The 22,587-nt window shown below is 46.7% G+C and overlaps 2 protein-coding genes and 1 pseudogene across 15 annotated transcripts in view; 2 read left to right on the top strand and 1 right to left on the bottom strand.

The window, feature by feature from the left end:
- Positions 1 to 22,587, top strand: part of GPR161 (G protein-coupled receptor 161) — an 83,937-nt gene that overhangs the window by 48,181 nt on the left and 13,169 nt on the right. For 3 of the 6 annotated variants that reach the window (XM_070366899.1, XM_070366895.1, XM_070366896.1), the window contains 3 exons: positions 1,740 to 1,844; positions 4,349 to 4,468; positions 6,592 to 10,810. In XM_070366899.1, the coding sequence (XP_070223000.1) occupies positions 1,740 to 1,844; positions 4,349 to 4,468; positions 6,592 to 6,857 (491 nt within the window). In that variant the 3' untranslated portion in view covers positions 6,858 to 10,810. Of the gene's footprint in view, positions 1 to 1,739; positions 1,845 to 4,348; positions 4,469 to 6,591; positions 10,812 to 22,587 lie in introns of those variants that run through there. The other 3 variants (XM_070366906.1, XM_070366903.1, XM_070366900.1) reach the window with 2 other exon arrangements.
- Positions 10,981 to 12,251, top strand: LOC102284789 (immortalization up-regulated protein pseudogene; annotated as a pseudogene).
- Positions 12,917 to 22,587, bottom strand: part of DCAF6 (DDB1 and CUL4 associated factor 6) — a 184,353-nt gene continuing 174,682 nt past the window's right edge. For 8 of the 9 annotated variants that reach the window (XM_005896961.2, XM_070366886.1, XM_070366890.1 and 5 more), the window contains one exon: positions 18,116 to 18,585. In XM_005896961.2, coding sequence (XP_005897023.1) covers positions 18,521 to 18,585 — 65 coding nt within the window. In that variant the 3' untranslated portion in view covers positions 18,116 to 18,520. Of the gene's footprint in view, positions 18,013 to 18,115; positions 18,586 to 22,587 lie in introns of those variants that run through there. The other variant, XM_070366876.1, reaches the window with a different exon arrangement.

The following is a 22,587-nucleotide window of genomic DNA, read 5'->3' as shown; positions in this document are numbered from 1 at the left end:
AAATGCTGAACAAACACAGAGTCACCACTTGGCTGCCCTGTTTCCAGATCTCTTAGCTGAGCCACACTGGCCTGGTTCCAGTGAGTCCTCCCACTGGTGGAGACCGGGACTTATGTTTAGCTTTCACCGCAGCCTCAGAGATGTGTCCAAAGCCCACTGTGGCCTCAGCTGTCCCAGTTGGCAGTGGGTGTTCCCCCACAGGCCACCCTCCTCAAGCCAGGCTTCCTGCTGAGACATAGTCATATTCTGAGGCCAAGACCCTGCAGGTGGGTGATCACGTCTGGAATCTTCTCTGGATCCAGCCCCCTACACAAACCCCCAGGAGAGGGAGCAGCTCTTTGCAAAAGTGTTTTCCGCACGTTTCATGAAAAGAGAAGCTCTGTCTGCATGGGCTGCCCACCCCAACCCCCGCCATCTCCTCCTTGGCTCTGAAAGAGAAAGGAGAGTCACCTTGTTCCCTTGAAGAATTATGATGAAAGCATAGGCAGAGGCCTCTCCTGTCTGTAAGCGTGCTGCGGGGAGACTCAGGTGGTCTGTCGTGGCAGGTCCTTCGTGGCAGGTAGGTCTTTCTCAGGAGATGAAAGGAGTTTGACTTTTTGTGCTGTTTTTTTAATTGCTAAGAGTGCCTTTTTGTTGTCTCCATGGTCTTTGTGGCCTCCAGCTCTTTTGTTCATAGATTCGTTATTTTCTTAATTTTCTGAGGACACCCAATTGGAATTTTGTTTTCTTAAACTCCCTGCATTGTCTCCTGCAGATCCTTTTTTTATTCCTTCCTTTTTTGTCCCCCCATCTCTGCTAGTGCTTTTCCTTAATGTCTCCTGATCTTCACTGTCCCTTCTGGTTAATGAGGCAGCCCTGAAAAGGGATTGGGACACCCTGGGCAGTGGAGCAGATGGCACATAGACGGAAGGGTGGAGGGGCAGGGCCATTCTACAGGGTGCCCCGCTCTTGGGGTCTGTGGGGCTTTTCTCTCTGACGGGTTGGATTTCCCAGGGGACGAGATCTCTGGCCTCCCGCCCAGCTTGAGTAAGGCAGTGGGTGGGGGTCCCACTGTTAACTAGGCAGCCTCATTGTTCCCTCAGTTTTTACCACGTGGCCCTGTGCCTGGTGTCACTAAGGCCAGAGTCCCCCAGTTCACTCTGTCTGCTCTTCTGCCAGCATGGAGGGCAGGTGCCCAGAGCCTGAGTTGGGACTAGCCATAGACGGGACCCGCTGCTTCCTGTAGAGTCCTTCCACTGAGCCCTACCTGCCCAGAGACTCCGAGCCTTCAGTCCTTAAGCTTTTGGGGGTCTCCTTCCAGGCCTCCCCTGCTGCCAGCCTCAGTCCTTTCTTGGGTCAGTTTCATGGCCCACCCCCTACCTTCCAACCTACAAACATCCTCTTTGCTTGGGGGTTTCAGCCTCTTCTAAAAAACTTACCTTTTGGTATTCAGATAGGCTTGGAAGTTAAAGGAGCACCCATTCTGTGGTAACTGGAAGATCTCCCAGGACTGTTCACTGATTTCTCTCCCACCTGCCTTGTTGGTGTTTGACATTTGTCTTGAGCTCTTCCCCTCTGGTAGGACCCAGTGAATGCTGTCACAGACTCCCTGGGATAAGAACAAGGGGTGACCTGGAGGAAAGCCAGCCAAGAGCTTCGTGTCTTCAGTGAATGGAGAGCACCCTTTGCAGGGAGAACAGGGTGGACAGGAGAGAGGGACTGGGCGCGAGTGTGCAGTCAGTGCTGACCTTGCTTTGCAGACCTGGGCCTGTCCCCACACCTCACGGCCCTCATGGCAGGCGAGCAACCCCTGGGGAACAGTAGCAGCACCGGGGACACTGGCTTCAGCTGCTCTCAGGACTCAGGTAAGCTTCTCACCTGTTGCATTTTCCGGTTCCAGCAGGAGCATGTGGGCGGGAGGGACGTCTCCCAGGGTGTAGGGGGTGACAGTCAAGAGTCTGGGTTTCCAGTCATGGCTTTTTGCTTCTCCGCATCTCTGTGCCCCAGTTTCTTCCTCTGTATAATGGGAATCTCAGCTCCTGTTCTCTCTGCCAGGCAGGGTTGTTGTGAGATTCAAATTAAGTGAAAGCCTTCAAAGTTAAAATGTCAGATGATCGTGAATTGTTATGTGAGTTATAATAACCCCCGGCCAGAGCAGGCTCCAGAGTCAACCAGCCTGGTTTTCAGTCTTGAATTGGCTTTTTGAGAGCTGTGTTATCTCAGACAAGCTACTCAATTTTTTCTAAACTTTTGAGGCTCCCCATTTGCCCCAGAACTTGGGCACTGTCCCTCTATCCCTTGTCATGTCTTTACATGCCCTGAGATCTACCTCTGGGGAACTTGATCTCTCTGATGAAACATATCTCCATCAGTATCCTCCAGACCCTCCCTTCAGCTGCTGCCCAGGGGATGGTGCCAGCCCAGAGCTCCCCCCTCAGCACTGGGCTCTGTGACGTCACAGTCTGCCGCTGTGCTCCCCAGCACATACCTGGGGCACTGCACGAGGTGAGAGGCTCATGGCGGTGATGGGCCGTTTCCCTCCATCGGTCATTCACAGAGCTGATGAAGCACCGCATCCCACGTGCTGGACATGAACCCAGGGTTCTAGAGGCCGGACCTCAACACCGCAGGCTAGCCATGAATATTTCCCTCCGTGCTCTTCCATCTCCCCAACAGGAACCTTTTGGAAACCCTTCTCTGCCTTGATCTGTGGTTCCTCATCTGAGCCTGTATTGCGGAATTCTAGGGTAAAGGGCCTCGGGCAGGGACCCAGACCAGGCCTCCTGTCGTGGAGCATTTCCCCTGGAGGCAGAACATTCCCTGAGAATGCACCCCCACTGGCAGCCCAGAAGGTTAAACAACTGGTCACAGCCTCCCTTGTAGGCCAAAGTCCCTCTTGTAACTTGAAGGACAGGAAAGTCGCTGTTGCTCTTCAGGCCCTCTTTCCTCTTCTCAGACAACCAGTAGGGATCCAGAGGCAGGGACGTTTATTCACTAAACAGATGTTTACTTGCCAAGCCCCTGCCTTGAGCAGATACTGCCCTATGTTCTAGAGATGTGCTGGTGAATGGCCCTCGTGTGGCTTTAAATAGGCAAATTGTGTGGGCTGCAAATTATACCTCAGTAGTTCTGCTATTTAAAAAGGTCATAACAGTGATGAGCGCTGTGGGAGGGGAAGCCAAGTGCCATGAGGACACAGAGCGGACAGGTATGTGTCCCTGCTGGGGGAGAGCACTTGGGGATGGGAGCGTTAGAAAAGTTTCTCTGAGGAAGTGATGTGAAAACCTATAGAGTGAATAGGAGGTGACCGGGCGAAAAGGAGTAAGGGAACATGTAGCCAGAAGAAAGAGCCTGGGTTCTGGGCTCACACAGATTGGAATGTGAGCTTCAACCTCCCTGCTCTTAGCCGTGTCCTCGTGAGTGATGATTCCACGGACCAGGGGCCTGCTGTGCTCCAGGTACTGCATCACAGCTTCACATATCCCAACTCATAATTCTCACAATTTTATGAGGTAGACAGAATTATCCCCCTTTTATACACCTTGGAGGCTGCTGAGGGACTAAGTAACTTGAGATCTCTCCAACTCGGGAGCCTGTGTGCGTAACCACCATATTGTAAAGTCCGCCAGAGAAGCACACGTGTGTAGGTTTTTCCGGGAGAACTTGTGGAGCCCCTGGCTCTGCTTTCTTCCTAATTTGCTGAGCACCAGGCTTTGAAGGGTTGAAAGCTAGAGACTAAGACAGAGGAGGGCCAGTCCCAACATCTGCCCCAGTGTGGGGTCAGGGTTCTGCTCAGCCCTGCTCTCCTCCCCAGCCCTCCCCACCTGTCTACCCAGTTCTAATAGAGCTTCCTTCCTCTCTGCCTTCCCCCTATTTTTTGAGGGGCATATTTTTCAATCCCTTTTTGATCCCTAGAGAACTTTACACATTCAGCATTTATATGTTTATTTAGCACAGCATATTTTAACCAGAATGATAGAAATTCAAACTGTAAGAAAAATCAGTCTGAACACAAAGCCCCTTTAATAATGCCTCCCTCCTCCACTCAGCCTGACTCCCCTTCCCCAGTCCACGTCTGGCTGACTCAGCACTTCTGAGTATGGTAGTTCTGGCTGTAACCCATCCACTTGGATAACATTGCTGTTTTTGGTGTGCCTGAAAAGCAGCCCCAGTGGCTGGCTGCAAACTCCCTGAAATGGGACGAGAGACACTGTGTGTCCTGGACAAAGCTGCAGGGCAGTTGGATGCACCTGGTTGTGGGTTGGAATAAATGGGAGAGGAAGGCAAGGGCTGTTTAGAGAGGGTGGGAAAGAACGTGAGAGGATTTGGTGTTGCCAGTTAGAGGTGCACAGTTTGCCCTTGGTTTTAGGAACAGATGTCATGCTGCTTGAAGACTACACATCGGATGACAACCCTCTCTCCCATGGCACGTGCCCACCCAAGAGGAGGAGCTCGGTGACATTTGAAGATGAAGTGGAACAAATCAAAGGTTTGGTTTCTGTGGCTGATGGCTTCAGGGAAATGGGGAAGTGAAAGGATCTTAGGAAAATTCCTCAGCCGAGCCTGCCCCCACGCCCAGCACACTAGGGGCTCCACCTTTGCCCATTCCCAAGTCACTCCCAACCTGACCTCTCTCACTTGAGTCCTTAGGCTTCTAACTCTCAGAGCAAATAGCATCTAAGGCTGGGCAAGCAGTGGGCTACACAGACATGCACACACACACACACACACACACAGCTGATTCCCATCTCCTCCCTCAGGAAGTTACCTGACTAGGTACACCAGTTTCTGGGCCCTCCCAAGTCTCTTTCCCTTATGGATGCTGTGTGGCTATGAATCTGAACTTGGCCTCTCTGAGCCTCAGCTTCCATGCGTGGAAGACGCAAATAACGGCCCAAGAATGCTCCAACTTCACGGCAGGGGAAGCTGCCACCTCAGTGGTCTTGCCCTCTTGAGGGTGCTGGGGCACTTGGGTCCTGCGAGAGGAATGAGTTCTGCTGTATCTGCATTTTTGGCTCCCCCTGTTCTGAACTCAACCCTCAGCACTCTAGTTGCCTCTGGAACTTGGGGTCTAGTTTCCCTCCCAGATATGCTGACTAGAAGTGCCATCCAGGCTGCCCGCACATGGAAGAATCTCTTTTCCTCTGAATAAGATGTGACGGAGGGCTCCGGGACTTTGATGTAATTTCTTCAGAAATGCTGACTATGAAAATAAATATCGGCCGTATCAGAGTTGATGTTCATAATTCGTCCTATCTTTTCTACCACTCCCCACCCCGGTTCCAGATGAATGGAAGGGTTGGTCATGGATGTCAAGGAGGCAGACATCAAATCGTCTGTTTTATGGGGAAAGTAGATTCAAGAACAGAGCTTGGATTAGCAGCCTCATGGGCCTTATGTTACTCCCAAATTTTAAAAAAAATGGATTGAAGCCTTCCCCAATGCACCCAGCCCACATATGGCCAAGCTCGCTCCATCAGCCTCCATGTTGGGGGACAGCATACCAAAAGCACTCTTCTTTGCAGACAGGGCGAGGAGCAGACACTTCTAAGACCACATCAGTCCTCCCGGGAGCGAGTGGCAGGGCAGGGAGAGGGCACGTGTTCCTCCCTTCTTCTCCTCTTGGAGTGTGGCATGCAAGTTGCTTACTCCAAGCAACATGAGGATTAGGGGATAAGCTGTTCCCTCCAAAATGTCAGGAGGAAAACAAGCAGTGAGGTTAAAAGCCATCAGGATGTGAAACTGAAGCCCCCCCCCCCAACCTGTTCACTTAAGTTGTCAGGGATCCTAGTCCCTGGGGAAAGGGCACCTGACTTCTAATGTCCTTCAAACCCTGAGGTTCTCTATGGCTGTGAGGAATTTCTGAGCGGGTGTGGAAAGGCCAGAGGCAACATTCAGGCTTGTGGAAGTTATAGCCAAAACCGCTGCACATTCCAGGGAGCTGAAAGACCAGAGAACTCTTTTACAGATGTAAATTAAGTGAAATCACTCAGTCGTGTACAACTCTTTGGGACCCCGTGGACTACACAGTCCATGGAATTCCCCACAGAATACTGGAATGGGTAGCCTTCCCCTTCTCTAGGGGATCTTCCCAACCCAGGGATCAAACCCAGGTCTCCTGCATTGCAGGCAGATTCTTTACCAGCTGAGCCACCAGGGAAGGCCAAGAATATTGGAGTGGGTAGCCTGTCCCTTCTCCAGCGGATCTTCCCGACCCAGGGATTGAACTGGGATCTCCTGCATTGCTGGCAGATTCTTTACCAACTGAGCTATCAAGGAAGCCCAATAGAAAGTATTTATCAAGCCTTTCCTACGAGCCAGACCTAAGCTAACGCATCTTAGGAAGAACTGTTTAATTATCACAGGAACCCTATGACATAAGGGGTGTGCCATGATCTCTTTACAGATTAGGAAACTGAAATTAGATTAAATGACGTCTTAGATTTCCCAAATAGTAAGTAGGGAATTGTCGCCTGGGGACTCTAAATTCCAGAACCCACAGCCTTCAGCTATTTGTCTCCCCTTCCCAGGTCAGTAAAACAACAGCAGGCCAGTCCTGGGGAGCCATCAGTCCTGGCCCCTCACTAACCTTCTTTCTGCCTTCTCTCTTAGAAGCTGCCAAGAACCCTATTCTTCACGTGAAAGCTGATGTGCACAAGTCCTTGGACAGTTACGCAACCAGCTTGGCCAAAGCCATAGAGGCTGAAGCCAAAATCAACTTATTTGGGGAGGAGGCTTTGCCTGGGGTCTTGCTTACAGCTCGGACTGTCCCTGGAATTGGCTTTGGGAGCCGCCGAGGCAGCAGAACTCTCGCAGGTCAGAGGCTGCAGCTTCAGAGCATCGAAGAGGGGGATGTTTTAGCCACAGAGCAGAGATGAGGGTGGACGCCCGTTACCATCTGTGCCAGGGCCCCGTGAGCAACATCTGATATGCAGTCATCTGAAAAAACACTGAAAACAGTGTCTGTAAGTGACTTCAGTGTCTGTGTGAGACCACACGAGGGCTTTCTGTGGATCCCAGTGATGGGACCAGAGCACAAAACAGAGCAGATGGAGGTGTGGCTGAGACTCTGGGCGGAGTGGGGTTTAGAGGGGGCTAGAGGCCTCAGCTGGGCAGGAAAGCACCATGTGGGCCACCTCCTCTTCTTCACAACCTGTGTCCTTGGGAGTCCAGCCATGCACTCTACCAGAGGCCTCGGGACACTTTGGAGGATGGCGCTTCCTCTGTGTGGCTGACGCGGGCTGTGTGGGGCCATTGGTTCTGCCCTGAGTGGTCCCCAGAGGAGAGCCCAGGAGCACAGACCCCAGACCCAGGCGTCCTGCTTACAGCCTTGCCTGTGGGCCTGCTGATTCTAGTAGGGACTGTGCCCTGGCTGCTGGGCAGAGGCAGCAGGTCTGGGGTTGTGGCCACTGAGGACAGGCCTCCCTATGGACTGGCTCCTTAGTATTTTAAAAGAAGGGAGAAACCACTGTAAAGCACAGGAGCAAGGAACAGATACCAGACGTTTCATTTCTAGAAAGAAAAACAACCCGTGTGGTTAGGAAGCACCTTCATCTTCCGGACCTGAACAGGGCCGCGGGGCCAAGCGCTGCCGAGTAGTTACTGCTATCACTGGAGGGAATCCCCTTCACACAGGAAAATCCCGTGGAATAGGTTCCGTATGTGATGCCTCATGTACTGTTTAGATTAGCTGGCCTCCAGGGAAAACTCCCATGGCCAGCAGCTACTATTTCCCTGCCCTCAATGTCTTAAGAAAGACTTGAAGAACTCTGGACCTGGCATCAGGAACTGTGCTGGCCCGGCTCTGCCTTATGTTACTCGGGTCACTGGGACTCCCTGTCACCTCTGGGCCATCTGGAAAATGAGCTAGGGATTGTGGGCTGGACTGTGCTGTGTGTGTGCTTAGTCATCCAGTCGTGTCTGAGTCTTTGTGGTCCCGTGGACTGAGAGGTGGCCAGGGTCCTTTCTAACTCTGACCTTTGTTGTTCTCTGAATTTGTTAGGGAGAAAAAAGTGACCCATGGATCAATAATTGCACAGCTTTTGGGTGTCATTTCTGATGGGCATGTGAAGCACTTCAGGCCTGACGCATGGGCTGATCCAATGTGTCTGTTTAGAGCACAGTCCTGACAGGATGCCAACCAGAAGGACACATAAATGGGTGCAGAGGGCGTGTCCTCAGAGGTGGAAAGTGGGGCCACGGATTGTTATGCGTACGTGAGATCTCTCCCCATCCCTTTGAGATGGGCAGCTGAATGTGTGGGCTTGCATCAGTGGCTGTGGTGACTTGAACCACCTGTTCCTGCCCTTCAGCCTAGATGACAGCAGTCAAGTGCAGGTCTTGCCCCACTTCTGAATTCCAGGTGGTCAGCAGAGGATAGATTCTGAGCTCTCCCATATCTGTTATGAGGCAGCCGTTCCAGAAAGTGCACCACCTTTGCAGTGTTTCACTGTAACTAGTTCTCCAGCAGGCAGTGTGCCTTTGCTGTGTGGCAGAGACCAGTGGTTGGCTGGTCCCTTTGTCTGCAGTTTACAAAAGACTTTTCCTTAGACCTGGGGGCTGCTACCTTCAGTGATCAAATTCACCCAGTCTGCATTCTGGCTGGAAGAGGGAAGCAGCAGAGGGCAGTTTCACCTGTGGGTTCTGCTGAGGTGATGTGCAGATCAGTCAGATTCTGCTCTCACTACTGGCTGGCATTCCTAAATCTGAGGGCATTTTTGCTTTCTGTACTTTTTCCTAGTACTTGTCCTTATCCAGTTTCTAGAGGGACCATACTCTAGTATGCTCTGAGGGGGAACAGGGCAGGAACCTAAGATGACCGCCCCCCGACCCCATCCACCCCCATCAGGCCATTTTGAGTGCAACGAAGCGGCCTGCATCCCAGGAGTTGGAAGGTGCCTTCCCTGGACTGTACTTGGCTGGGCTCGAAGGAGTGTCCTGAGACCTCCCAAGTCCTCACAGGCTGATCCCAGACTAGCTGGGATATACTAGATTTCATCTAAGCCAATCTAGAAATACTGTACTTCCCAAAAGCATTCTCTGCGTTTCCTCCTTTGTACTGAAGTCCATTCATTCATTCATCTTCCAAGCATCAAGCTAGGCTCTGTAATAACATTCAAGTGTTTCACTCTAATGTAGGAAGAGACCTAGAGGAGACTGAGGCTAATAAGCAGCAAAGTCAAGTAATGGTTCTAGGAAGAACTGCAGGCTCTATAGGGAGCTGAATATTCCCAATCAGAAGGAGTTAGGGGTAGCACGCTATAGGAGGTGACTGAACCAAGACTTGGAGGGTGCCCGGCAGCTAGAACCATATTCTGCATATTGAGGAATTCAAATACTCCTTATTCAGCCCGAGTGAGAAGGGAGCGCAAAAGGAGGTGAGTGGGGAGAGGACAAAGACATACTCCCCGTACACTGAGGTTTCTGGGGGGGCAGTTTTGGGGACACTTGTCCTTGGTGCACAAAGTCAAAACCCCAACTGCCCTTGCTGAACGCTGGCCCATTAGCTTTATCCCGCTGTGCAGCGGCAACCTGAAGCCTTCCTGAGGGGGCAGTGTAGGGAGCGGTAGGTGGGACATTTGGCCACTTAACATAAAAACCTCAGTTCTGCATCTTCTAGTTTTGACAGGACCACCTGTAGGACTGTTGCCCATCTCTACTGCTTTCATCGAGGTTACCACTTGACTAAGTACCCCCCATGCTGTCTCCCAGATGCCAGGTTTGCGGGCTAGTGTGACCTGGAAGGCACGAAGTCCCACACTACCAAGCACACAGGTCACTGCCGAGGCCTTTCCCAGGCTCCGATTCAGGGCCTTCGACGCCAGGTGGCAGCAGTGTGGCTGTGCACCACCGGCTGTCCCCAGCGGGAAAGAGTCGAGGATACAGCTGAAGGCTTGTTTGCTCCTGGCTTAGAGCACCTCCTCTGAACGCTGGGTCTCCACCGCTGTCCTCAGCCTTTAAGGACCACCCAGCTAGCTTGCTTACACTGCTCAGCTGTGTGATCTTAAACAAATCCCTGCTGTAGGAATGGGGTTGAGGAATGTAAGAGAAGGGCCATCTGGTGCTAATGTTGTTAATGTTATTTGATTCTCATTTAAGGAGCTGCTGTGTAGTCTCTGAGCAACTGGCGAGACTAACTCAAGTATTTGCAATAGGACAAGGAATCCTGGGGTGGACAGGACAGGAGAGGGAGGAAAAAGGCTTTGATACAGTGACAGATAAGAAAGCTTTCTTAAAAGTGAACAATGCAAAGAAATACCGTGCATCGAACCTGGACTGGCGACTCGTTTCATACATGATATTATACATGTTTCAATGCCATTCTCCCAAATCTCCCCACCCTCTCCCTCTCCCACAAAGTCCATAAGACTGATCTATACATCAGTGTCTCTTTTGCTGTCTCGTACACAGGGTTATTGTTACCATCTTTCTAAATTCCATATATATGCATTAGTATACTGTATTGGTGTTTTTCTTTCTGGCTTACTTCACTCTGTATAATAGGTTCCAGTTTCATCCATCTCATTAGAACTGATTCAAATATATTCTTTTTAATGGCTGAGTAATACTCCATTGTGTATATGTACCACAGCTTTCTTATCCATTCATCTGCTGATGGGCATCTAGGTTGATTCCATGTTCTGGCTATTATAAACAGTGCTGCAATGAACATTCGACCCAGAGGGAGGGCAGGGGAGGGAGGTGGGAGGAGGGTTCACGATGGGGAACGTGGGTATGCCTGTGGCGGATTCATTTCGATATTTGGCAAGGCTAATGCAGTATTGTGGAGTTTAAAAATAAAATAAAATTAAAAAAAAAAGTGAACAATGCAAAGAAATAGAGGAAAACAATAGAATAGGAAAGACTGGAGATCTCTTCAAGAAAATTAGCAATACCAAGGGAACAATTCATGGAAAGATGGGATCAATAAAGGACAAAAACAGTATGGACCTAACAGAAGAAGAAGAGATTAAGAAGAGGTGGCAAGAATGCACAGAACTGTACAAAAAAGGCCTTAATGGCCAGGATAACCAAGATGGTGTGGTCACTCATCTAGAGCCAGACATCCTGGAGTGTAGTTCGTAGTTTGTTACTACGAACAAAACTAGTGGAGCTGATGAATTCCCGCTGAGCTATTTCAAATCCTAAAAGATGATGCTGTTAAAGTCCTGCACTCAACATGCCAGCAAATTTGGAAAACTCAGCAGTGGCCACAGGACTGGAAAAGGTCAATTTTCATTCCAGTCCCAAAGAAAGGCAATGCCAGAGAATGTTCAAACTACTGCACAATTGCACTCATTTTACATGCTAGCAAGGTAATGCTCAAAATCCTTCAAAGTTAGACTTCAACAATATGTGGACTGAGAACTTCCATATGTACAAGCTCAATTTAGAAAAGGCAGAGGAACCAGAGATCAAATTGCCAACATCCACTTGATCATAGCAAAAGCAAGGGAATTCAGAAAAACACATACTTCTGCTTCATTAACTATGCTAAAGCCTTTGATAGAATGGATCACAACAAACTGTGGAAAATTCTTAAAGAGATGGGAATACCAGACCATCTTACTTGCCTCCTGGGAAACCTGTATGCAGGTCAAAAAGCAACAGGTAGAACTAGACATAGGACAGCAGATTGATTCCAGACTGGGACAGGAGTACGTCAAGGCTGTATACTGTCACCCTGCTTATTTAGCTTGTATGCAGAGGACATCATGCAAAATGCCAGGCTGGATGAAGCACAAGCTTCAAGATTGCTGGGAGAAATATCAATAACCTCAGATATGCAGATAACACCACCCTAATGGCAAAAAGTGAAGAGGAACTAAAAGCCTCTTGATGAAAGTGAAAGAGGAGAGTGGAAAAAGCTGGCTTAAAACACAACATTCAAAAAGCTAAGCTCTCACTACCATGGAGTTCGACCTGTCGGCAGCTGTGGAGTCTACCTCCAAGAAGCCCCAAGGGGCAGGCAAGGTGGGAGACCCCAAGCACAGCTCCCCCAAAGTTCAGGGCGGGTCAGCTGATAACCTAAAGCATCACCACGGCCATGGCCACAGCCAAGGGAGCACTTCAGATTCCAGCAGCAGCTCCAGTGATTCGGAAAATGAGGTGAAGCCCAGCTCGGAACCGCACAAGAGCGCCTCAGGCAAGGTCAAGAAGCCCAAGGTGTAAAAGGAGAAGAAGAAGGAGGAGGAAGGGAAGAAGAAGGCTTCCCACTGATGGCTCTGGGTGGGGCTCATTAAACCTTTGCTCGGCAAAAAAAAAAAAAAAAAGCTAAGATCATGGCATCTGGTCTTACCACTTAATGGCAAGTAGATGGGGAAACAGTGGAAACAGTGGCTGACTTTATTTTTGGGGCTCCAAAATCACTGCAGATGGTGACTGCAGCCATGAAATTAAAAGACGCTTGCTCCTTGGAAGGAAAGCTAAGACAAACCTAGACAGCACATTAAAAAGCAGAGACTTTGTCAACAAAGGTACATAAAGTCAAAGCTACAGTTTTTCCAGCGGTCATGTATGGATGTGAGAGTTGGATCATAAAGAAGGCTGAGCACCAAAGAATTGATGCTTTTGAACTGTGGTGTTGGAGAACACTCTTGAGAGTCCCTTGGACTGCAAGGAGATCAAACTAGTCAATCATAAAGTACATGAATATTCATTGGAAAGACTGATGCTAAAGCTCTAATACTTTGGCCACCTGATGCAAAGAATCAACTCATTGGAAAAGACCCCGATGCTAGGAAAGACTGAAGGCAGGAGAAGGGGATGACAGAGTATGAGATGGTTGAATGGCATCATCGACTCAATGGACTTGAGTTTGAGCAAACTCCTGGGAGATGGTGAAGGACAGGGAAGCCTGACATGCTGCAGTTCATGGGCTTGCAAAAAGTTGGACATGACTGAGCAACTGAACAACAGCAACAGTGAGAGACCTTACTGGCGTGTTCAGATTTAATTAGATGAGTACTTTTCTATCCTGACAGTTGGTCCATGACATACGTACAGATTAGACAGGTCTCTGGATGGACCACAGGATATATTCATGACAAGGGTTCAGCTTGAGCCCCAGCTATCTCCAGTCTAGAAGGAACTGTGGAGGTGATGTGGCTACAAAGGTTGAAGAAGGAAACTAGCAGGTACTGAGACTCCTGTGAACCTGACATGTTAAGTTACTTGAGTGCCTGTTGTGTGCTGGACATTATTAGGCACTTCCAAATGCTTTATCTCATTGCTTATCAGCTCAAATGTGATATAATGGGGATAGCACAGGATTTGCTATGGGAAGTTCTGGATTCAGATTCCATACTGTCACTGGCTTAGTAAGTGTCCTTGGGCCAACTACTCAATCTTTGTGTACTGCAGTTTTCTCATCTATAAAATGAACTTTGTATTCATTTTATATGTGGCATTTTATATATATTCATTTTACGTGGGGACACAGACTCCAAGAGGGTCTCCCTCCGAGGTGATAATGTCGATTAAGGCATTGAGCGTAGTACCTGGGCCATAGTCGATACTGAGCCGCTGCTGGTTTTCCTCCGCTCTGCAGGTGGGTGTAGTACTTGTGCTTTACAGGGCTCTCGACGACAAGACTTGAGAATCTTGAAAAGATAACAGTTACCCTACATAAGCGGTGTTGAAGGTTGTTGTCACGTTTGCTGAACAGTACACAGGAACATGGTGAGAAAGGGGAAGGCAACGGAGGCGAGGGAGCAAAGGGCAACTAGCATTTGGGGTTCAGGAGGTCAGGAAGAGTGGAGCTTTTCTGTTAATGGCCAGTGAAGATGATGGAGTCCCAGGCTGGTGTGGCATCTGGAATCAAAGCGCAAGCTCAACTCTGACCTCCCTTAAGGGACAGTCAGAAGGGACACTCTGCTGAGCTGTGACCAGGCTTCCAAGGGCAGCTCCCTCCTGCAGTGACAGTGACTGCTTGGCAGTGGCCTTGGCACTTGGGTTCAGACTCTGTGACCCTCAGAGTCCCTGAGGGAAGAGGCAGTTCAGGGGCAGGAGACTGCTATCACCCACAGGATACAGAGAACCCCAGGTAAATTCCACGGGAGAGTAAAGAGAAATCAGAGTTTTCACCCTGAAGCAAAGGAAAATGGCTGTGAGCACAGTCGTATATGACTACAAGAGGGGCAGAGCTGGATCACCCTTCTCATTTGGGAAGGGGGACACACAATCCAAGGAGGCCTCAGGAAGTACAGAGAATTGTCCAAAGTCTCAAAGCGTCCTTGGCGATGTGACAGAGAAGGAAAAAGCCAGCTCTGCAGCTTGAGGAGGATGAGGGATAGTTGACAGTCATCATTAATAGAACAGGCCAGTGGGGCTTTATTGGGTCGGTAGAAAAAACTATTGTAAACCAAGGAATCTGGGGATTAGAATATCTGCTTGCCAGAACTATAAAAAACTGCAGGCCTAAGGAAAGTGATCAGATTTCACTGGAAGGAATTCAAAGAACAAACTCAATCTACATGATTACCAAGAACACAGTTCTGCTCATTGTTATTTTTAGGAGAACAAAATAGACAAAGCTGTTTTCATCTCCCTCAGAGAGCAATTCCCTGAGTAGTATTAATAGCTTAAGAATTAAAAGCCACTTTTTTCCTTTTGACACCACCATTTTGAAATATCACTAATCATAGGTGAGTCAGACTTTCCCAGAGGAAAAGACAGTCCTGGGGAGGATCACAGGCCTCAGCAGGCAAGGCCATGCTGAGAGTGCAGGGGAAAGAGCCTGTGTGGCTGGAAATAGGTCAGTCAGTGATGCTTAAGGAGCGGAGTCCTATGCTGTGTTCTGATAATGGACTCCTGGATGCAAAGGTGGTTAAAACCCAACCTTCAAGACAAAAGCATGCTGATTCAGAAGTACAGTTCACTTGAAGTTTTTGGATTTTTTTTTTAAGATTAAAAAAATGCTAAAAAAATGCTTAGTGTTAGTTGCTGAGTCATATCTGACTCTCTGTGTCCCCATGGACTGCAGCCCACCAGGCTGTTCTGTTCATGTAATTCTGCAGGCAAGAATACTAGAGTGGGTTGCCATTCCTTTCTCCAGAGGATCTTCCCAACCTAGGGATTGAACCTGTGTTTCCTGCAAGGGGCAGATTCTTCACTGTCTGAGCCATCAGGGAAGCACCCCCCCACAACACCCCCCCCCCCAGCCCAATGCTTAGGGTCATTATAAATATTTATAAACAAGTAAAAGTGTAGTTAGAATAATTTTGTTTACCTGATTAAATATCTGGTTTTTGGCTTGTGTAGAGCTTTGCAAATTGTGAATTTGTACTTATGGACTGTGGACTTCTCTGGGTGTCTCCTCCTTTACCTGTACCCTTTTTCTGCAGACATGTCCTTTTCTCAAGCCTCCCTTCCCACAGGCTGAAAAGAGGAAGGAGACTGAGCCCACTGTGGCACAATCCATACCACAGTCACCTAGGTACAGTTATCCATGTACTTTTAATAAACTGCAAGAAAATCAGATTCATGGAATACTGTTAAATGACTGGGAAGTAACCAGGAAAGACACAACAAACATTGTTAATTCTAAGTTTCAAAGGAGGATTAATGAAGAGCAGTGCTCTCTTGCTTGGTCTACCCCACAACCAAAGTCAAAGGGTGGATGGTAGAGATTATCAGACTCGTACAACCTCAAGGCACAGAGCCTACCACCTTTATCTGACCCTGTACCTGCCAGCCCTAAAGCCATATTCCTTTTTCTGAGTGGTTAAGTGGAACACTGAGATCCAGAGTCCAACTTGTGATCCTGGCATCCCCCCACACCCCAACAAACAGTGGATCATGGGAGTGGCCAGGACTCATCAAGTCTGTCTCTGTATAATCTTTTCTTTTTGCTGTCTTCTTGACTACTTGTCTGGCCTGCCCTGCTCCTTTATAACCAATTGGTGATATGTGCTCATTTGTGTCTGACTCTTTGTGACCCCACAGACTGTAGCCCACCAGGCTCCTCTGTTGGGGGTAATTCTCTCAGCAAGAATATCGGAGTGGGGTGCCATTTCCCTCTTCCAGGGGACCTTCCCAACCCAAGGACTGAACCTGCATCTCCTGCATTGACAGGCAGATTCTATACCACTGAGCCACCACAGAAGCCCTTTGTAACGTACACCACAAAACTACAAAATCAATAAAACTAAGGCATCTAATTCCTTGGACAAATACCACTTTTTAATGTTTGAGTTGCAATTTTAGATTCCTAGCCAAATTAAACCAGAAGTTCAGAATTCCTCCACTCCCAGCTGCCCAGCCTCCTTCACTGCCAAGTGAACACACTGAAGTGAAGTCACTGATTTTCTCCTGTTGCTTTTCGTGCCAGTCATCCTTGACCCCACTAAGCACTCCAGTCTGCTCTGTTAGTTTTCCAGCACATCTCTGTTCCTGTTCTAGTGGAAGAAACTGTTATTTTGTGTGCTGCAGTAATCTTTTCAGTTATTCTGTAAAGCCCGCCGACCTTTCATGTGTTCCTAACACAGCCCCTGGGATTTACGGGGTGAAACAGGACTACCTCCATTTTCAGTTCGATTCAGTTCAGTCGCTCAGTCGTGTCCGATTCTATGTGACCCCATGAATCGCAGCACGCCAGGCCTCCCTGTCCATCACCAACGCCCGGAGTTCACTCAGACTCACGTCCATCGAATCAGTGATGCCATCCAGCCATCTTATCCTCTGTCGTCCCCTTCTCCTGCCCCCAATCCCTCCCAGCATCAGAGTCTTTTCCAATGAGTCAACTCTTCGCATGAGGTGGCCAAAGTACTGGAGTTTCAGCTTTAGCATCATTCCTTCCAAAGAAATCCCAGGGCTGATCTCCTTCAGAATGGACTGGTTGGATCTCCTTGCAGTCCAAGGGAATCCCAAGAGTCTTCTCCAACACCACAGTTCAAAAGCATCAATTCTTTGGCGCTCAGCTTTCTTCACAGTCCAACTCTCACATCCATACATGACTACTGGAAAAACCATAGCCTTGACTAGACGGACCTTTGTTGGCAAAGTAATGTCTCTGCTTTTGAATATGCTATCTAGGTTGATCATAACTTTCCTTCCAAGGAGTAACCGTCTTTTAATTTCATGGCTACAGTCACCATCTGCAGTGATTTTGGAGCCCCCCAAAATAAAGTCTGACACTGTTTCCACTGTTTCCCTATCTATTTCCCATGAAGTGATGGGACCAGATGCCATGATCTTAGTTTTCTGAATGTTGAGCTTTAAGCTAACTTTTTCACTCTCACTTTCATCAAGAAACAGAAGCCCATAAAGGAAGAGGACACAGAAGCCCAGAGAAATCAGATGGCTTGAGCAGGTCATGTAACTATTTGGGAACCAGAAATAGACCCTAATACTTTTTGAAAATCATGCAGCTGCCCTGTTTAGAGACCAATTCCTTTCCCCTTTGAGCATTTAGCATGTTCTTAATACAGATACATATGTGTCCTGCCCAGACTAAGAGCTAGACATTTAAGTCCAACTGAAGTTACTGAGCCAACTAGAGTTTTTTTTCCTCTATCCAAAAAGCCATCTGTCTTCTCTTAGCAACACATGTCCTTGGGTCTGCAGTCATCTGGGAGGAGCCATCCCTGATCTCCACATGGGAACCTGGCAACACCTGTGAGTCTATTTGTGGCTCAGTCAGAGACAGCAGCACGACAGCTTAGGGGATAGGAGAGAGAATTACTGAAGGGTTAAGTCTATAGGAACAGCTTCAGGTCATAACCTGTAAGATAGACCTGGGTGTAGATGCTTAAGTTGGGTGAAGGTGGACACCAGCAAGCAGGAGGACTACGAATTAGGAGACTGGATGGTCAACATTTTCAGCTGAAATCTAGAAGGTGGAGACAGGAAGGCCAGAAGCCAGAACTCTTCAAAATAAGCTTGTGCTATTATGTTGAGTATCCATGATGCTCTGAGATTGCACGGGGACTAACCCCTGTACTTGGGTAACGAGGGACCACTAATCATGAAAGGTGATCATTGGAGATAAAGCACTTTGGAAGGAGAGATGAAAAAAAGGTCTTGTATGTAATTCTGTCAAAGAGAAGTCAAAACAGAAAAGGTTATTAAATCTAGAAGAGATTTGGAAAACGGGTCAAGACAGCAAGGCATTAAATAAAAAGTCAAATTCAGGATATCGTAAAACAACCAACTTCTTTAATTAGAAAGCAACAAACATGCAAATGGCAAGTATAGACATTTCTTTGAACCAGTATTTTCACTATTTAATGAAAATTCCTCTTCCACATTGATCCAAGCTCCCACATCCGAAGGTTAGGGAAAATATTGCACTTTGCATTTTCTACCACTCCTCACACATGGCAAAAAGTTTTTAAAACATTTTGCTAGTTTTGTTTTACACACACTCCCAAATTCATGCACACAATCATTCCAAACCAATGTTAGGTTATCCCCTCAAAAGGGAAAAACTCAAAAAAACCACAACCTTAAAATTGCACTAAAGCTCTGTAAAGAAAAAATATATATAATAAATGTCTTATACAAATTTCAGAACATCTAAGTGCTTGCCAGTAAGAGTTTATTATTCTTCATCCTCATTTTCATTCTCCTGACCAGAGCCTTCTGATCTGTCACTTTCCAACCGGTCTGGAAAACACAGAAGACAAAAAAAAAACAGCCTTTAGTATTACAATCAAAATAGTTGTCAATACCTTAAATAAAACTGATTAAAATGTGTATAATTCAAAATATCATCATGTGAAGATCAGCTCACAGCTATGTGTAGAAGTTATTTTTGCCTCTAGAGGCAAAGAATAAAGGAAACACAGCACTATTAACTTAGAATATTCATGTAATTCTAAAGAGAAAAAAAATTACAAAATAAAAACCCTAAAGATCTCGATCTATAGTGGTCTACTGCAATGATTTCAAACTGTTCCTAGGAGTTATATCAGGTGTCACCAAAGGGAGTGAGAGGGAAGCTGTGCAAGAGCATCTGGGAATCATTCCCTAGTTGGCTCAGATGGTAAAGAATCTGTTTGCAATGCAGAAGACCCAGGTTTAGTCCCTGGGTCAGAAAGATCCTCTGGAGAGGGAAATGGCAAGCCACTCCAGTATTTCCGCCTGGAGAATCCCACAGACAGGAGCCTGGCAGGCTGCAGAGTTGGACACAACTGAAGCGACTCAGCACACAACACACGTATTTCTGGTTATAAAAATATTTCTTAAATATCTGCTATGTTCCAGGATACAGTGGTGACCAAAGCAGTCACAGGGTCTTCTCTGTCCTCAAGGAGCTTATCTAGGCTGACCACTCAAGGGAGTGTGCAATTACCATCTGGTGTGCCAGCATGGCATGTCCTCTCAAGTTCCACGGTTTACATTTGCTGTCCCTCTGCTTGGGACACTCACCTAGTTCTTCAGCTACAAAGGTTATGCTTACTCATCTCAATACAACTATTTTTCCCTTTGTGAAACTTTGCCCAGACTTTCTCAGATCCCTAACTTGCAGAATTATGAACTCCTTCCTTCAGGTTCCAGAATATTTTATATGTACCATATAATGATGATTCTAATTGCAGTACTAGTCTGTCTGCACATCTTCTTGCAGACTGTGAGCTCCTGGGAGGGTAGGAGTTATTTCTTTTATCCTCAGGGCCTAGTACAAGAGGTTCAATGAAGGTTTATCAAATAAACAAATTTAAGTGTTACTAAGATAAGACACACTGCATTAGGGCACAACGAAGGCCACAGTGTCAAGCCACTGCAGCCACCAGGATGGAGCCTTTCCATCACAGACGCTTCTCCAGGGCAAGCCGGGAGGCTGAAGGTGAGACACGGGAATTATTCAGGCTTCTCAACACCGAGAGAAGATGGAATCCTGGGGCTTTATTATTCACAGGGGCTTAGATACTCCCAGTGAATTCTAAATTGTCAACACCAGTATACAGAAGGGATGTATGTTTAATTGTCCAAGTAAATTAAGATTAAATCCCCTCTATACCAACTCCATTTCAATGTCAAACTAAGAAGATAATATATGTGTATATGATTTGTAACCTGAGTTATACAAGTTTTAGTTATTAAAGTGTTCAATATACATTTGTAAGATAAGATTATAATAAATCTTCACAGGTCACTAAGGAATCTAAACACAGTGGGAGACTTTCTGATCAATAAAAAGTTACCTAAGGTATATGAGTATAAAAGAGATTATGCTATATTTATTGTGTGCGCCACTGAAGAAGGAAATGGCAACTTTCATTGAAGAAGGAAATGGCAACCCACTCCAGTGTTCTTGCCTGGAGAATCCCAGGGACGGGGGAGCCTGGTGGGCTGCTGTCTATGGGGTCGCACAGAGTTGGACACGACTGAAGCGACTTAGCAGCATACTTTCATGGGAGAGAACAATACATGAATTTGCTGTTCTGCTTACCTAGAGTATCATAAGTAATATACCGGTCATATTAGTGGAACATGTTTAAACAGCATCAGCATATTTTAAAATGTGCAGGATGACCCAGTTCTTTTTGGTTGTCACATTATGAATGAAGATGGGGAAATGGAGGGTTAAGATGAAATGTCACAGCCTTCAAATCCGGGAGTTTACAGCAGACATTAGAATTCTGCAAAGTCCAAAGCAAGCAACATGCAGTCCAGTGAGGGCCTAGGGTCTCTTATATAGTCACAGAGTAACTCACAGTGGCTTCTGGAATGAGGAAGGGGGCAGAATGGTTGTTTTTTTTTTTTTCCAGATCTTTCTCACACAACTTCTGCAGAGTCATCTCTCTCAGAATGTAAACCCAATTTTTAAGAACAAAATTAAATAAAATCTTTTTGTCCACAGAGTACTACTGAGGTAATAAAACTGCAAAGCAGTTCAACACTTTCACAAATCTCTGGTTGGCAATTAAAGGAGGGCTGAGAACACTGTGTTCTTTAAAATGACAACTAGAAATAATGACTTAGAAAGCCACTGTTTTCAAAAGCAAGACAACACCAAGTTGCTATTGTAAATAAGGGTTACATTTGTGGGAAGGCTCCTTTAATTCTCTTTTAGAAATACTTCTAAATTTATTTTTGAATTGAAAAAAATTCAGTTTTTCACAAATTGAATATTTGTGAAATTATTTTTGACCAGGAAAAATATGAGATACTACTAATAAGCTGGCTGGGGCTGGAGAGAGGGGACAACAGAGATATGAAAACAATTACCCGAAGGAAACCTGTATTCCACAAAGAATCAATACAGTACTCCTGGTTAGCTAGAGATTTGATACTGTTAAGTTTATTCATTCACTCACCCATTCATTCAATGAGAACACTGACTGAGCAACTATTATGTGCTAGGCACTGTTCTAGGAACTAGCTATCCAGATTTGAATAAGACAAACTAGGTCTCTGGTCTTAATGAACTCACTTTCTAGAAAAGAAAAACAGAAAACAAGACAATGTATTTTTATCCTTTAATCTGTGTAACAAGGCAACAAATAAATGAAGTTAGAATAAGTACTTGAGGAAAACCAGGGAATGACCAGAGAGTAAGTGATGAGAAGGAGCGTGTGCACTTTAAGCAACTTCACAATGAGTGACTAAGGAACACTTTTCTGAGGAGGTGACACTGGAGCTGAGGCCTCAATTGTATGTTCAATTATTAGTGAAGTTGGCAAATGAACAAAGCTGTCTAAAAGGCAGCGAAACAGCCAGTGAAAAGGTCCTAAATATACTAATAAGCTTTATGAGTCTGAGGAGGAAAGCAGTCACTTACGGCTAAAATGTAGCAAGCGAGCAGAAAACAAATGCATGGACTCAGTGGCTGGTAGGTCTCTCTCTTGTAGACCGGAGTATGAAGTCTAGGTTTTATTTTATGAGCAGTGGGAAGCCCCTGAGAATTTTAAGCAAGGGTGACATAACCTAATTTACTTCTTAAAAAAGACAGTCAGCAAACTATGGCCCCTGGGCAAACCCTCCCTTAGCCTATTTCTATGAATAAAGTAGTATTAAGGCACACCCATGCCCTCGATCTACATATTATCTATGGCTGCTTTTGCAACACTGTCAGAAATGAGCATCTGCAACAGAAACCACATGGCCCACAAAGCCTATTTACTCTGGCCATTTAAACAAAAGGTTTACTAACCCACAAGCAAGGAGGGATAAGAAAGCCTTCTTCAGGGATCAATGCAAAGAAATAGAGGAAAACAATAGAATGGGAAAGACAAGAGATCTCTTCAAGAAAATTAGAGATACCAAGGGAACATTTCATGCACAGATGGGCACAATAAAGGACAGAAATGGTATGGACTGAAGAGAAGCAGAAGACATTAAGAGTTGGCAAGAATACATAGAACTATACAAAAAAGATCTTCCCGACCCAGATAACCATGATGGTATGATCACTCACCTAGACCCAGACATCCTGGAGTGTGAAATCAAGGGGGCCTTAGGAAGCATCACTATGAACAAAGCTAGTGGAGATGATGGACTTCCAGTACAGATATTTCAAATCCTAAAAGATGATGCTGTAAAAGTGCTGCACTCAATATGCCAGCAAATTGGGAAAACTCAGCAGTGGCCACAGAACTGGAAAAGGTCAGTTTTCATTCCAATCCCAAAGAAAGGCAATGCCAAAGAATGTTCAAACTACTG

Source organism: Bos mutus, chromosome 3 (genome assembly GCF_027580195.1).
Source record: "Bos mutus isolate GX-2022 chromosome 3, NWIPB_WYAK_1.1, whole genome shotgun sequence".
In the NCBI taxonomy this organism is placed as follows: Eukaryota; Metazoa; Chordata; class Mammalia; order Artiodactyla; family Bovidae; genus Bos; species Bos mutus.
Note: the sequence above shows the minus strand (reverse complement) of the source record. Positions and strands in the feature narration are given on the sequence as shown.